Raw genomic sequence first — 16,641 nt, forward strand, 5'->3', positions numbered from 1 at the left:
ACGTGCCTCGGGAGGTACCCCCCCCTCCCACTTCACCCCCCCCATCCCCCGCTTCACCCCCCTACCCCTCCCCCGCCCCCTTCTAATCCCATACTCCGCATAAGCAACTGCCAACCAATCGGCAAGCGGCCCGCTGCCTCCACGTGACCTTCAAAGCAAGCTCGCGCGACCTTGCCCGTGACGTCACGACGATGCGTGCGATCTGAGCGGCCATCTTGGGTAAGGTGGGGGGGGAGGCAACGCGAGAGGCGCGCGGTGGTGGTGGAATCCGATGAGCTGCGAAGCTCTTTGCGTTCCCCCGGAGCCAGGGTTTTCACAGACGTGCGTGTGTGTGGCTCGCTGCTTGTCACAAGCCTCGCAGTTTAGTTGAAGGTGGCAACACATCGTTCTTTGACCGGCGTGGAACTGTAGCCGGAACCACCATAACAACCACCGCCATCCCCCTGAGCAAGATGGCCGCACGGCGGCTGTCGGCGCCCTCTGCCGCCGTCACTGCCGGCAATGCGGCGTGGGAATTGCAATAGAGGGGGGAAGGGGGAGGAGCCCAGGCAGGGGGGGAGGAGAGGGGGGGAGCCCAGGCAGGGGGGGGGCCCAGGCAGGGGGGGGGGCCCAGGCAGGGGGGGGGGAGCCCAGGCAGGGGGGGAGGAGGGGGGGGGCCCAGGCAGGCGCCCAGGCGGGGGGGGGGGGGGGGAGTCCAGGCAGGGGGGGGGGGGGGAGCCCAGGCAGGGGGGGGGGCCGGGGGGGGGGAGCCCAGGCAGGGGGGGGGGAGCCCAGGCAGGGGGGGGGAGCCCAGGCAGGGGGGGGGGGAGCCCAGGCAGGGGGGGGGAGCCCAGGCAGGGGGGAGCCCAGGGGGGGGGCCCAGGCAGGGGGGGGAGGAGCCTGTCAGGGGGGGAGGAGCAGCAGCAGCGGTAGCAGCACAGGGGGCAAGTCGCCCACGCGTTGCTCTATTTTTATTATTTTAGTTTTATTATTTGTGCTACACTCGCCGCCGCCGCCACCACCACCACTCTCACACGCGGCACGAGCCGGGCGGTGTGGTTCCTTCCGACCAGTGGCGGCGTCGTCGTCTTGTTGAAGGAGCAAAGGAGGAGAGAATTTCTCTCTCCCCCTACACGTGAAGGGAGCGGACGGGCACCGCGTGGAGACGTCCACGGAGACGCGTCACGACGTCTGCGCGGGCGGAGGGGCCTCTGCCGCAAGCTTTACTCGAGTAGGTGACCACCTACGAGCCTCGTGCGCCTTCTATTCTGCACCTCATCATCATCTTCGTCGTCATCATCATCATCGTCGTCGTCCTGAGCACCTCCTTGGGGGGCCACCCCCCCCCCCCCCGCTCGTCTCTCTCGTTCCTCGCCGGCCTCGTGTCGAGGCGTCTCTCCGTGTACCACGACGACGACTCATCGTTGTTCCTCCACCACCACCATCTCCACCACCTGCATCTCTCCTCATGATCCTCGTCACCAGCACCACCAGCGAGAGAATGTGCAGCTTGACGTCGGAGCGGAGCTTACCCAGCGCGTAACCCAAATCGCCCTTGCCGAACCCTTCATCCCCCATTGTGTTGGAGTCTTTATTGAATATCTTGACTACATCCCATCCCTCATCACCCCCATCGCATCTAATCGTATCTCCATCTCATCCCACTATCCCATTGCATCTCCCCTCTCCTCCCCTCTCATCATCCCATCGGATCTCTTCACCCTGAGCCGTCCTTCGTGATCCCAAACACATCCTACAGCTCACATCACCCCACCGCATCCTTCTCCCATCACCTCGTCCTCTTCCCATCACATCCCCACCCCCACCACACTTTCGCTTACCACCCCCCCCCCCTTATCACCCCCACCTCCTCTGCCATCACCTCATTCTCTCATCACCTCCTCTGCCATCACCTCCCCACCATCCTATCGCATACCCTTCCCCCCTTATCACCCATCTCCTTCTAACCTCCTCCCATCACCTCCCATCACCACCTCCCATCACCTCCTCACCTCCCACCACCACCCCCTATCATCCTGATCACCTCACCACACATCTTCATATCTCTCCCCACCACCCCTTTCCCCAGCCACCACCCCAAGCCATCTCGTCCCATCTCCTCGTCTCCTCCTCTCCTCCTCCCATCACCTCCTTCAACCATCACCACCTCCCATCACCTCCTCCCATCAACACCTCCCATCACCACCTCACCCATCATCCTGATCACCCCACCACACAATCTTCATATCTCTCCCCACCACCCCTTTCCCCAGCCACCACCCCAAGCCATCTCGTCCCATCTCCTCGTCTCCTCCTCTCCTCCTCCCATCACCTCCTTCAACCATCACCACCTCCCATCACCTCCTCCCATCAACACCTCCCATCACCACCTCACCCATCATCCTGATCACCCCACCACACAATCTTCATATCTCTCCCCACCACCCCTTTCCCCAGCCACCACCCCAAGCCATCTCGTCCCATCTCCTCGTCTCCTCCTTCTCCCATCACCTCCTTCAATCATCACCTCCTCCCATCACCACCTCCCATCACCACCTCACCCATCATCCTGATCACCCCACCACACAATCTTCATATCTCTCCCCACCACCCCTTTCCCCAGCCACCACCCCAAGCCATCTCGTCCCATCTCCTCGTCTCCTCCTTCTCCCATCACCTCCTTCAACCATCACCTCCTCCCATCACCACCTCCCATCACCACCTCACCCATCATCCTGATCACTCCACCACACAATCTTCATATCTCTCCCCACCACCCCTTTCCCCAGCCACCACCCCAAGCCATCTCGTCCCATCTCCTCGTCTCCTCCTTCTCCCATCACCTCCTTCAACCATCACCTCCTCCCATCACCACCTCCCATCACCACCTCACCCATCATCCTGATCACCCCACCACACAATCTTCATATCTCTCCCCACCACCCCCTTTCCCCAGCCACCACCCCAAGCCATCTCGTCCCATCTCCTCGTCTCCTCCTTCTCCCATCACCTCCTTCAACCATCACCTCCTCCCCATCACCACCTCCCATCACCACCTCACCCATCATCCTGATCACCCCACCACACAATCTTCATATCTCTCCCCACCACCCCCTTTCCCCAGCCACAACCCCAAGCCATCTCGTCTCGTCCTCCTCTGTGAGTGTGGCTACCTGGGGGGTGACTGCTGTGCTCGTCTCGTGCCTGGGGGTGGCGATGCTGTCGGCTCTGCAGTGCGGGCGCCTCGTGGCCCGCGCCGTCCTCGGGGGCCTCTCCCTGGGCGACTCTCGCGAATTCTCGCTCGTCACGGCGAGCTGCGGGTTCGGCAAAGACTTCCGCCGACTCGGCGTGCTCAAGAAGGGGATGTGCTTCGGGGACGACGCATACTTCATCGCGAGACATCGGTCGGCCGACGTGCTCGGTGAGCTGCTTTGGAGGGTGATGGTGGTGGTGATGTTGAATGGTGACTGACGGTGGTGGCGGTGTTGGGTGATGAGGTTGTTGGGTGGTGATGTTGTTGGATGATGATGTTGAATGATGATGATGTAGTTGGATGATATCGATGATGATGTTGAATGATGATGATGTAGTTGGATGATATCGATGATGATGTTGAATGATGATGATGTAGTTGGATTATGTCGATGATGAAGTTGTATGACAATGATGATGTCGTTGGTGAAGTTGTTGGATGATGATGATATCGATGATGATGTTGGATAATGATGTCGATTATGAAGTTGTTGAATGATGATGATGATGTCGATGATGTTGGATGATGAAGTTGTTGGATGATGATGACGATGGTGATATCGATCATGATTATGCTGCTCCAACGGCGGCAACGTTGTCTCTTCTTCTCAAACAATGCTCCATAATGACTGCAAAGCCAAAGATCCCCCGTATAGCCTCAGCAACACCGTCAAGTGCTGTTCGCGAGGACCAAGCGACCAACCAACCCTACGCGCCAGGGTGTCCACACGGGGCTAGGGATCGGGGTGGCCGGGCAGCAGCAGAATCAGCACCACCACCACTCCCGGCGCGGATATTTCACAACACACCACCGCACCGAGTAGCTCGATTGAGGCCGAGTCGACCTAGGGGGGAGACCGGCCCAGGGGGTGGTTGCGAGAGGGGTCGTCGGGGCTTCGTGACGCAGCCGCTCCCAGACACACGACACGTGAACGAACACGGCCTCTTTCGAGATGCGCGGTGGTCTTGTGTTTTTATTGGGTTGTGATCTTGAGATGGTGAATGCTGTTGTGGTCTTCATCGTTGTGCCACGTTGTCCTCTCTCTCTGGCACTTGGTCGCTGCGAAGCGGGGCTGGCTCTTGAGATTACGGTGGGGTTGTGTTTTTAATTTAGACGAGTTCCAAAATTCGAATAGTAATTGTGAGTTGCTGTTATTGGTTGGTTGTTGTTGTGGTGGTGGTCCCCACCGCGTGTTGATTGCGAACGTGGTTCGTGTTGTTATTGTGTAGATGAAGGGGAGTGTGTGTCTGTGTGTACGTTGGAAACTTCTTTCGCACCGTACGTGGCCCACCGTGCTCATCGGAGGTGCGGTGGCAGGACAACGAACTGGACACGAAAAGCAGTTCTAAAGAAATGCGTTTTCAATCGAGATTTTTTTAAAGGGTGAATTTGAAGGTGTCATCGATTGCCTTTTGTGTCGATGTCATTGCTGGTGCGGTGTTTGTTGGGTGGTTGTTGTCTGCCTAATTAATAGTGAACTGAATGTTTCGTGTTGGTTGTCTTGTCTTGCGCTTTGGGTGGTCGCAGAGGTTGTGGTTGGGGAGCAAGCATGGTGGTTGTGGTGGTGTTTTAAGGTCGAATGTATTGTGGTGGTTATCACAAGTTGTTGCATTGTGGCTGAGCACTTTATTGGCATTTATTTTAGGATTGTGTGTACTCCAGGTATGTTGTTGTTGTCGTGTGGTTGTTATGCGTTTCAGTTGTGTGCATGCTCTACGGCTGGGACTAGTAGGTGCGATATTGTCATGTGGTTCTAGTGAGTAATGATGCAGTACCTTTTTAGTTGTAGTCGTACTTTTGGAGAGTTGTATTTTTGTGGTGGTTATGGTTATTGTCTGTATTTTGTAGTGGTTGTGGAATTGTGCTCACGCGTGGTCCTGGTGATTGGTCCACCACAATCCCTGCAGTGTTGGTAGTGGTTATGATGTCGGCTATGGTTGTGCCTTTTGGGTGTCACGGTGGTTAGAGTTGGAGGTAGGAACACAAGTTGTTGGGGTGGAGATCGTAGCTCCGATACATTCGTTGTTGGCTTGTGGTTGCACTTGTGGCGGTGGATTTGGAGAGGCCCTCATCCAGCAGTGGATTGACAGAGGGGTGACCATGTACACAGTGTTGCTTAACAACGGTTGTGTGTTGGAGGCCTTGGTTTAGAAAGGTGGCTTTAGGACAAGCACCGAGCCACGTGTTTCTATTCTCAGCCAGTTGCCACTGCAGTTGCCACAGCTATCGCCACCACCACGACTAACAACACCCCCACGAACGGTCATCTTCAACACTAAGCACCACTGCCACAGTACTAATACTCTTACCACTATCACGACCATCACCAGCAGCACTAACCAACATTGCCATTGTCTTTACCACTCCCAAAAACACTGCCACTAACAACCACGACAATCGCCGGCATCACCTACACCATTGCCACCACGACCATCACCAGCATCGCCACCAAAAACTATACTATCGGAACCTTCAACACCAATAGCACCGGTTACAGTAAACACATGCCTTCATACTTAATTCTGCCGATGTACTTATTATCTCACCTGCGTTACAGATCATCGTTGCTGTCATTATTAGCTTGAAAACATATTTGTTTGGCCCTGCGGCGCCGATGGAACAAACTCTTCCTCTCCGCCGTCACCCGTGTGCTGTTGGTGGTGGGGGTGTGAGACTGTCTGTGTGGTTAGCCGTGGTGCCAAGGCTTTAGTGGTGTGGTGCCAGAAGTCAGACGTCAAATCTCAGCCTTGAGACTTGTGTAGCTCCGGTGTCCAAGCCTCGCCACAAATAATGGCCTGACCTTTTCGAATAGTCCAATGTCACAGAACCTCATCTCGTCGGCGGCGGCGTGACCTTGTCACCGGCGAAGCCGGCAGTGCAGGCTGTCTTGCCTTTCCTGTTTAAGCAGCTTACATAATGTGTCTCGCGTAGAGGACACGCGGGGGACACCGATCGGCTGCACGCAAATACGCTCGCACAATCATGTCCACGTGCTGCCAAGAAATGGAGAGGTCTCGTGGCCACACGCGCCACCCAAGATCACCCCCTCTAAATCCTTGTCATCGCTACCATTGGCTCAACCGCTCTAATTCCCGCCAATGCCACAACCATCGCACTATCGCTGCCGCTCGCGCCACCACTTTATCAGACGCGTCACTACCAACACCACTGCCGTTAGCGGCACCATCGCCACCAACACCGCAATTATTGTCGCCATCACTAAACCTAATTTCACCATAAGCTATTAGCAGCAACACCACTACCATCATCACTACCACCACACTGCCCACTGTCTCTCAGATGACCGCCATCATCCCCTCTACTTCACCGCTACATCAAAGACGGATATCTTCTTTATAGCCAACATCGGCTGTTGGTGCAAGTGCTATTAGTGAGCACTTATAAAAGCCAGCGCAGGATGGGGTTGGTTACCAACATCACTTCTCTACGGTGGTGATGTTTGTATTCCGCACCAGGTACGCATTTAAGGCCGAGTCAACCTAGGGGAGACCCATGACTACAATATCACGACAAGAATCACCAGAAACACTAACACTGACCACTAACACCACTACCCTGATCATAATACCACCACCATCAATACCACTACCACCACCACCACATGCCATAGATCGGTGACCTGGCCACCCACTAGCCTCCTTTTCATCCCAATCCAAACTCCCTCCGCGACCCTAGCCCCCGACCACGTCCCGTGCACGTGCTCCGATAGAGGCTGCTGCTTCGGGATAATCGCGTGTCCCTTTTCCCATCAAGGTCACCGCGCTCGCACACCCTGTGACATGCCTGCCACGGCAGCGCGGTGTGTACAGTCTTGCGTTTTGCAGGCTGTGCAGAACGTGGATGTGTTTTTGTGTATGTAGGTACTTTAAATAGAGTACATATGCACGTGAGGACGTGTGTGTGTCTACAGAAATGTTGTTATGTAGGCGGTGGTCGAAAGCACACGCTGCGCCCACAATCCCGGTCACCCGGGTTCACTCTTGGTTGTGATTAATGGCCTTAACACCACTGGTGGTAAATTTGTTTCAAGATCTCGCCCAAGACTTTCCAAGGTCATCGTAACCTAGAGGCCAATCCCTGTGCTTTCGGCAAAGTCGTCCAGGTATGCGTGGTTTTGGGCTCACTAATAGCTTGCATGCCTTATTAGTCGCTCACAAACCAGTATTTATCGAACCAGTCTCTCAAGTTTCCACTACAACGTTATTTGGCATGTGTTGAAACAATTACCAAGCACGTGTTTCTGTGAAACGGCTTACAGCTGTTCCCACACACAGACACGCGTGCGCCCTCTGTATAGGCGTACTGTACAGGCCCACGTGTGGTAGTGAAAAATGTCGTGGCGCTTTCTCGGGGTGTTGCTGTCGAAGTTGCTGCCTCCAGCGACTACCAACTGAAGAGGTGGTGGAAAGGGGTACCTCGATGGTGGTACAGAAACGGATGCCGCATCGTATTTGTGCTGCTCTTAAGAATGCGATTGCCATAGTGGGCACTGAACCGGCCTGCGCCCGCTTTTGACCTTGGAAGGTTGCCCGTTTGGTATTTTCTCAGTGCGCCCGCGGTAATGGGTCCCCCCCTCTTAAGGGTGCCGTGGCGTGGGAGGTATGCGCAGTTCTCATATCTTCCTGCCATAATAGTGCCGGCGCTGGACAGCTTCCACTCGTGAAACAAAAATTAACCGACCAGTTCGCGTCAAAGAAAAAAAGTATCCTGTGGGATTTAAGTTTGTGACTGCCAAGAGGGATTGTCGCTGTCGGCTGTGTGGGATTTTCAGACTGAAGAGTGAGTACGGGGGTGGTGTCATTCCTGCAGGGATTGCCGTAGGCTTAAGCCATGTGACCTATAAACAGGGATAGGTCATGTTTTTGTTAAGTTTCTAAATTGGTATTTAAAAAAATCCCAATACTGCACAAATGTTGTATCCTGTACAGTACCCACACCAGGTACTGTACGGGAGTTGTTTTTGTCGACGGAGAGTTCTGGTTTGTTTCATCCCATTGCCGTGTCTGCTTGACGTCCGATACTCTCTAACCTGTAAACCGTCGCTAAACTTTGTTTACACTTTCCGGTGTAATTACGGAAAAAGTCGCAGGCCTTCCCTGTTCCTATGGGATACACCGTCAAAGCACATGACGACCCAAAACACGATTGTTTTTATTTTCATTCGGCCATATTTGTTATTCTTTGTGCCCAAGGGAAAAGTTTCTAAATCACTGTGCACATGGGCTTCAGGTTTCCAGCAGGGCCGAATCGCCACCGCTGGGTCAGTGTTTCGCGCGATTCACGACCTCCAATTTGAGGACATGGAATTTGAGGATGAGCTGCTCCGTATGAGGCTGTGCTCTGCACCTCACCCTGGTGTGGGGGGGGGGGGGAGCCTCTTGCAAAACGGTGGCAGGCATTCGGTGAAACGCTGGCATGCGCAGCGGTGATCAGGCTTCTCGTTAGGGGTTGCGCACATAATCGCACATTGATTAGCCAACGCCGCCAACCAACGCACGATTGGGGTGGGGGGGGAGCGCCGCTTGTTTTTCCGTCGAGCGGCGAACGAACGAGCCAGCGAGCGATCAAGTTGACGTCGAGCTGACCCACGTGCCGTGCTTCCTCCTCCGCCGCCCTTGCCTCTCCCACAGGTGTGGCAGACGGCGTGGGCGGGTGGCGTGACTACGGCGTGGACCCGTCGCAGTTCTCGGCGACGCTCATGCGCACGTGCGAGCGGCTGGCACGCGAAGGCCGCTTCGTGCCCTCCAACCCCGTGGGCATCCTGTGCGCCAGTTACGCCGAGATGCTGCAGCACAAGGCTCCCCTGCTAGGTAATGTCAGAGCACCCACCCCCCACAGCCCCCCTAAATCCCACGCGAGGCCGCGTGCACTTGTCCACAGGCAACGCCGACATAGGCACCTCTGATTAGCCTTGTTGGGATTGCTGCACATGTTAGTTTGGCAGTAGAGTAAACCCTCTTGACGCTGATATTGGGGTTGAGATCCTTTCCGTGAAAGAGGGTTTTCCGGCATGCTGTGAATGAACATACCTCACGTTAAATTGAATTGAATTAATTGGAGCCTTTCTGGCTCCACAGAGTATGACTCCAATGCGGTTTTCTGTGACCGCACAGCACTTCTTTGCCATGACACCCCCCTCCCCACCACTCACCCCCGTGTCTCCCTCTGCTGGAATGGAATCAACCCAGGGGTGTTGGGTCTCGAGCAGTCACAGTGGAAGAGTGACCACTTATGCCGAGGCGCAAAGCCAGACAAGCACTCTATGCTAAGCGGGTCACATGACACTGGCAAATCCATTACCGCTCCAACTGATCATTGTGCATTTCCCAGAAGAGACGCATGTACTTTGTATGCAGTATCATTGTGATTTTTCCTTCTGTGTTACTACTACTACTACATAAGTCATTCTACATGTGGTGCGTTCATAGACAGGCATATGAAACATCACGATGATATGATTTATCACAATTTGGTTACTTTTTTGCCATTATGGCTGGCGGATTTCCCTGAACCTGCAGGTTAAAAACCTCTACGAATAAAAAAAAAAGATCGATTGGGTACTTTGATCACGGTACGTAACAATTTATTATAGACGGAAACGACAAACGGCAGCAAATGTTGACGGCGGCAGTGTTGTGTGCGCGCGCTCGGCCGTGTCGTTGCGTGCGGCACGCAGGCAGTAGCACGGCGTGCGTCGTGGTGCTCGACCGGAGCAGCCACAAGCTGCACACGGCGAACCTCGGCGACTCGGGCTTCCTGGTGGTGAGGGGCGGTCGTGTCGTGCACCGCTCGGACGAGCAGCGCCACTACTTCAACACGCCCTTCCAGCTCGCCATCGCGCCGCCCGGCGCCGAGGGAGCCATGCTCAGCGACAGGTGCGTTTCGTTTCCGGCGCGTCTGTGCGGATGCGTCGCTGCAGGTTTTCGGATGTGTGTGAAAAATCTGACGAACCTAGTCTGAGTGTGAACATTGGGACGATCCGAAGGAAAATATGTATAATTGTGTTTCGGTTGGATTAGAAAATGTGACGTCACTAGAGGCGACGTCATTTCCACATCGTCGCTTTTTTCCAGAAAAAAATTGCCGCCATGTGACGATGTCAGTTTGACGATACATGCCGTCACGACTGTTTTACCCTGCAAAAGCTCTTGACAGTTATTACATTTAAATACATTTTATTCTGAAAAATATCGAATACATTTTGAAATTAAGCAAAATTTCTATAAATTCCATGTCCATAAAAAGTAAAATTTTGAACTCATTGTTGGCCAAAGCTCATGACCTCATGGCCATGCCCTGTAGTGCGAAGTTTGAGACCATCTGGCCAACAGCCCCAGATATGGCCAGCAACTTAATCTTGCCCGGCCTACGGCCGCGCGAGGCCCCTACCACCTTGCAGCAGCCGGCAAACGATATTTCTCGCCGTCGATGCGAATAATAAATAAATAACCCTTGGGCATTGCGGGGGCGGAGGGGGGGGGGCAGAATATTTTCGAGTTGGCAACACTGTGTTCTAAATTTGACAAGCTCGGTTCACCTGTTGTCTTTTTTAATATTTCATAGCACACAGTCAATGTTTAGTGCCAACTAATGTGCGACCCGCCAAAAGGTATTTGAGAATCTTATTCGGCCTTCAGTTAGGACAAGATTCCCCCCACACCCCCCACCCCTGGTTATGGGTCGCTGGGAAGCGAGTTGGCCACTATCCGCCGTCCGGCTCGGCGAAGTCCGTTCGTTGGCGCGGCAGTGCGCTTGTTGATTCTTCTGTCCGTGTCCCCACGAGCGGCCTAACAAACACGGTCGCTGTGCCCGGTTCTCAACCTCACGGAACAGCTGGTTGTGGATTTTTGGGCCCTCTTCACGATCCGCCGTGATTCTGAAACGAAGTCTTTGGGATTGGAGACCTCTCTTTCTAGAGCCCTCAATATTTAGTAACCTTGTCGGGTTAGCTGTTGATTAGTTTGACCAAATATATTTGATGTGCTCAAAGAATTGCAGTATTCTTCGTTCATTGGTGGCTAGAAATCTTTCTTTCTGTCCATGCGTTTTGTTCCATAGCATGCGTTTTGCTGTTGCGATAAATGTGTTGCGTAGGTCTGGTATTTTTGGAACAAACTGTAAACTATGGGTGTAACGATTCACCTGGCACCCCCAACCTCACGATTCAATGAAATGTCGCAATTCCGAGTGGTTCAAGATACAATAATTTGCTTTAAACTATGTGGTGAATGTAGCAGCCGCGAGCTACTGGGTGTGGTCAGATCAACTTTTTTTTACATGAGGCAGTATGCGAATCAAAAGACCAATTCTCCCGCACACAGAATCTGTTCTTGTGTCTTGAAGTCAATGATGAATAATAAAAATAAGGATTTGCATTTCTTAAGCTTTTAAATGCTGCATCTTCTCAAAGCACCTTAGAAAACAAGAGGAAAATTCGAAATCTCTTGGGCAAAAAGTAAATACGTGCAGGATTAACATTTCCTGAAATGACATTTGAGCTGTAACATGGTGTTTGCACGTTTATATATATATTTTTGTAAACCTGTTCTTCATTTCGTTTTCCATGTAATAATAAATAAGTATATTACAGATGCAAACGAGATATTACAGCGATGCACTCCGCTGCCCCTGACGGGGTTACTTGGCTTGATCACCTGAATGTGAAATTGTAGTTGTTGCTCTGCATCTGTATCAGCCATACGGAAGAAGAATATTCCGGACCTTTGTCAATCCCCTGCTGAATAAAGGCCTCCGCAGACCTTTGTTGGCCACGGCGGTTGTTTGATCATACTTCACCCTGCTGGTCAGTGCAGGTTGGTGAAAGCGGCGGGCTGCCGACAATCAGTTCTGATTTCACTCGCCGCTTTAATTGAACTTGGAATCGCCAAGTTGAGACACCAACCCTCCCTGTGTGTGATGTACTGTATTTTGCGAACAGTACTTGCGGTAATGTTCAGCCCTTGCACTCCATTTTAGCCTTTTCTGCCAGGCTTTTTATAGATTGTAACTTACATTACAAATACCTGGTTTCGTAGATAAATTTATGGTTTATGGGGCTCAGAAAGCTCCACTTATTCTTGCTGATTTGAATGCCACGCAATTTGGCTCTTTAACTTGTGAAATTTTCACCTACGCCTTCCTTTGCTTCCTTTTCGCGTTGCACGTAGTTTTTGGGCCATAAATAGTTCTGACCCCCCCCCCCCGCACACATTATTTGGCAATGGGCTCTTACCGGGGCGAAATGGAGAAGTTGCAGTTCAAATTACGAACCTTACCAGTTGCAGGAGAATATAATTGCGAGAAAGGTACATTTCTTTAATTATCCCTTAGCTAATGCACGGCCTCGTAAAAACGACGCCGAATTGTTGATTACGTGCGACACGATGTTGCGAGTACAGACAGGGGCCGCGTGCACATTTTCTGGTGGACCTCAATCGTAGGGCGCCAGAACGTGATTATTCGCTTGCAGCCACAGTGGAACGCATATTTTGCGGCCCGCTTGAATTTAAGCCCCCCGCCCGGGTTACACACGGACCATTAACGAGACCGTCGCCGTTCCCGCAGCCCCGAGGTGGCGGACAGCTCGTCCTTCGATCTGCAGCTCGGCGACATCATCCTCACCGCGACAGACGGCCTCTTCGACAACATGCCCGACCACATGATCCTGCAGGAGCTCCGCACCCTCAAGGTGTGTGACGCACGCGGTTAACCTGCCTCTGCGCTGGGATTTCGCTAGAATCGAGCCTGATATTGAGGTAGCCCATAAGTCTTTTCCAGGACAGATGTTAAAACGTCCCAGTTTCTTTGTCCATCGTGTAATAGATACACCTCCCAAGACGATGAAATCATACGTGCAGTTCTCCCAAATTCTGGTGTTGTGCGATAATATTCTTGCGATGATGTGTCCCGGTTTTTTTTTTACCGCGGAGGTGGCAACCGTGGATGAGGCATGTTGCCGAAGCCGCAAACCTAGCAGGGCTATTCATGTCCCAAGCAAAAGTGCTTTGTTTACATCGACAACGGAATACCGCAGCTTTGTCTTCTGGCTAAACGTAAACGTGAATTCACTCTGTTCATTCATGAGCCCACGAATGTGTCGGGCCGCTTCCGACAGCATCATGCGTGTAATTTTGATTCGGCTGCCAAACCTTGGGAGGGGAATGGAATGTACCCAAAAAAATGATTTACTTATTGTATAATTATTTCACAAGAGCTCGAGAAAATTGCTCCACAATTGATTTTAACAGTTCCGCCACTCCTCGTAGACCAGTTGACATGAGCTCCCCGGCTCGGCCAGTGGCCTGATACGGATGAGGTGCCCCCCACTGCACTGTAAAAACATTTCTGGCAGCATTAATAAAACATCCACCACCTCCCCCCCCCCCCCACCGCACTGGCTGCCGCACCACGATTATCAAACGCCATTCGACGTCATCGTTGGTAAAGTGCGGCCTTTTGTGTGGCGGCTTCGTAGCGCAAATCCCCAAGCTGGAAATTTTCCAGCAGCTGAGTTGCGAGTAATAAATAAATAACCCTTCTTACATAACAATGGCTTCCTAAGTCCCCCACACCCCCCCCCCTTACGAAAGGGGTGAATTCAGTTCGCTGGAGATGTGTTGTTTAGCGCTGCCGTGAGGGATCCTGATCGAATTAAATAAGCCAAAATTGGTTTGTGCTTGGTGTGTGTGCGCGTGGGGACCGTTCAGGGCTCGGACATGGAAAGCATCGGGCAGACGGCACGCAGCATCACAGAGCAGGCTCGCGAGCTGGCCTACGATCCCGAGTACATGTCGCCCTTCGCCCGCGACGCCTGCAGCAACGGCCTCAACCTCAGGGGTACGAAGCGCACGGTCATGCACGGGGCAAATCGAGAGCACCTTTTTTTAAGCGAAAAAAAATGTGGACACTTTTTGTTCGTTGTGCAGATTTTTAGGGGGAATTTGTTTTTTAAAACGTGTACGCTGTTGTGTTGACGTTTGCGCTCGTGTGTTTGTCTCTGCACAGGCGGGAAGCCGGATGACATCACCGTACTTTTGTCAATAGTTGCGGAGTACACAGACTGACTAACCATGGCGCTCTGTCGTGCTCCTCGAGATTGAAGTGGCCGTGCCGTCACTCGCCATCTCTGCGACACTGCCCATCCCCATCCTTCCTGCCTCCGTCTTCCCCTCCACCTGCAATCTTGCACCTTCTTGCCACCAATTTTTTTTTGGTTTTGTTCAACCGGAGGTCAACTTCCGCTCGACGGTCCCTCCCGCCGCCACTCCTCTCCCTTCCAACTCGCAGCGACGAGAACGTCGGATGGGGGAGGAAAGAGAGGGCGCCAGGAGACGCCAGGTTGCCGTGGTTCCCGCAGAGGGCCGTGTGACCCTGTGAGACCGACTCTTCACGCGCTCGCACCGTGGGGAGCCAGCAGCAAGCCCCCCCCCCCCTTTATTCGTCCTGTTTTTCGGAGGAGGAAAAAAATCCCGGACTTGTGAGACATCGTTGCGCGCACTGACTGCATAATCCTCACGCGCGAAGCGACGTGGGAAGTCTCACCGCTGCTGCGTGTCGCCCCCTTTCGTGCTCCTGCACCGCCACCGTCGAGAGATCTCGGCTCTCCGATCGCCGGTGGTTCGCCTCCTCCAGCGATGCTGTGGTTTTTCACTCCCCCACCCGACCCTTCCTCGGCGTCGCAGGATCCTTCGAGTGAGGGATGGCGGGGCGCGCACATGCCGCGTCGGCCCCGCAACCACAGTGCGTGCGTGCCACGTGCCAGAGGAGATAGGAATTGGCGGATTACGCCACGTTAAATGCCGTCCCTATTACTTCCTAATGCCCTCTTACCACCGCCCTCTTATCGTGTATATTAATGCCTTTCTTAATTGCAGCCGTGAGTAAATTGTGCTGAAACAAAGCAAGTGAAGACTTGAAAACCTATTGCAAAAAAGAAACTAGAACATTATGTATATATATATGTATACGTTCCAATATAATTTTTTTTCCACTGAACGTGAAGGGAAAGATCTGTAGCTTTAACCCGCTGGCTTCCGTTACGTATTCAAGAAAGACGAGTCGCCCCTAAAATGGTCTGTTCGGTGAAAAAAACATTTTCTTGTGAATGTTTTTATTTTCATATTGTTACTGTTAATAGTGTTATTAATGTTCTTTTAAAAAAAAAATCAATAACCTCTGTGGTCGCTGAAGCAGCAACAATTTTAATACCATCGGCATATACGTATACATATATATTCAACGAAGAAACTCCTTAATTTATTATGTGACGTGCGTACGTGTGTACGTGTGTGCAGATTCCATCCCACTTGTATGTAAAATACTTATTTATTCGGTGCCGTAGGGTTGTGCCGCGCGAGTGTGAGAGAGATGGGTGTCTGGGTCGGTCCTGTGTGCTCGTACGTTTGGCTTGCGTGAGTGGGCGCCGTTTGGCTTTCCTAACAGGGGAGGGGGGGGGCGCCCTCGATTGCGCCTTCGGTAAGTGCCGGTGCCGGACAAGTTCAAGCATTGCATTTCTTTTCAGAATGTGACGAACCAACAAGTCGTTCTTGGCATCGTGCTACGGCTGCTCCTGGGGGGTCATGGAAAAAGGAAAAAAAATCTATTTGCGCTCTCTCAGATTCTTGTAACGTTATATTTTTAATACACAGTATTTAACTTCAATTTGACATTAGCGAGTGCCTTCCCATTGCTGAAAAAAAAACCCGATGTATCCCCCCCCCGCTTACACGAATTCTTTGGAGACACGTATCTGAGAAGCTGACAAAGTTTATTTTCATGGCCGTCGGTGAGTGCGTTCTCAACGCCCCCCCCAACCCCCAGGTGTCCGTCGCCCCATAAATCTCCGCGTTTTACCAATCGACGGGCCCGTGCAGTGCGCTCTGGACATTTGCGGCAAGCGGACAAGATTTGAGGACAGGTTGAAACCCGAAGCGTGGATGGGGGCAACTCATTGCCGCCTGGGTGTTTGGGAGTGCCAGTGTGCGGCACCGTTTGTCACGCGATGTCCTTGCGTCGGTTTATTACGGCCGCGTGCGGAGGCATGCAGCATCGGGCACCAGGAGCAGAGTCCAAATGTGTGGTTGTCGCGAAGGTTACTTAATGTGTGGAGACTTGAGAAGGATGTGATGCTTTAAAAAAAAAAATCAGTTTTTGACTCATGGCTTTGATTCTCATACAACATAACCTTGGCGCATGACAATATAAAGGCATTAGCAGCGTGTGTGTGGGTGCGTGCGCTGGGAAAATGAGCGTAGCGAAGTGTGCGCTTTCACCGTAAAGCTGTAGGTCACTGTGCGGTTTGTTTTGAAGCAATACCATACGTTACCAGGTGCACCGCAGACAAAAATGCAACATTGTAAAAAAAAAATAAAGGAATGTCAGAGACTTTT

General features: G+C 52.6%; 1 protein-coding gene across 1 annotated transcript; it reads left to right on the forward strand.

Annotated features, from left to right (window-relative positions):
- The first annotated feature begins 901 nt into the window (after positions 1 to 901).
- Positions 902 to 16,641, forward strand: PPTC7 (protein phosphatase targeting COQ7). The gene is made up of 7 exons (XM_061561191.1): positions 902 to 1,210; positions 3,104 to 3,400; positions 8,884 to 9,063; positions 9,930 to 10,128; positions 12,818 to 12,941; positions 13,960 to 14,089; positions 14,258 to 16,641. The coding sequence occupies exons 2-7, from the start codon at positions 3,196 to 3,198 to the stop codon at positions 14,314 to 14,316; spliced, it is 897 nt and encodes a 298-aa protein (XP_061417175.1). The 5' UTR covers positions 902 to 1,210; positions 3,104 to 3,195; the 3' UTR covers positions 14,317 to 16,641.

The sequence above is a fragment of the Lethenteron reissneri genome, chromosome 27, assembly GCF_015708825.2.
Source record: "Lethenteron reissneri isolate LAM-NWPU_2019-01 chromosome 27, ASM1570882v1, whole genome shotgun sequence".
Classification (NCBI taxonomy): domain Eukaryota; kingdom Metazoa; phylum Chordata; class Hyperoartia; order Petromyzontiformes; family Petromyzontidae; genus Lethenteron; species Lethenteron reissneri.

Coding starts and splice junctions, on each gene's coding strand:
- PPTC7 (XM_061561191.1), top strand. CDS start 3,196: ATGCTGTCGGCTCTGCAGTGCGGGCGCCTCGTGGCCCGCGCCGTCCTC. Junction 10,129..12,817: donor GGAGCCATGCTCAGCGACAG/GTGCGTTTCGTT, acceptor CCGTTCCCGCAG/CCCCGAGGTGGCGGACAGCT. Junction 12,942..13,959: donor AGGAGCTCCGCACCCTCAAG/GTGTGTGACGCA, acceptor GGGACCGTTCAG/GGCTCGGACATGGAAAGCAT.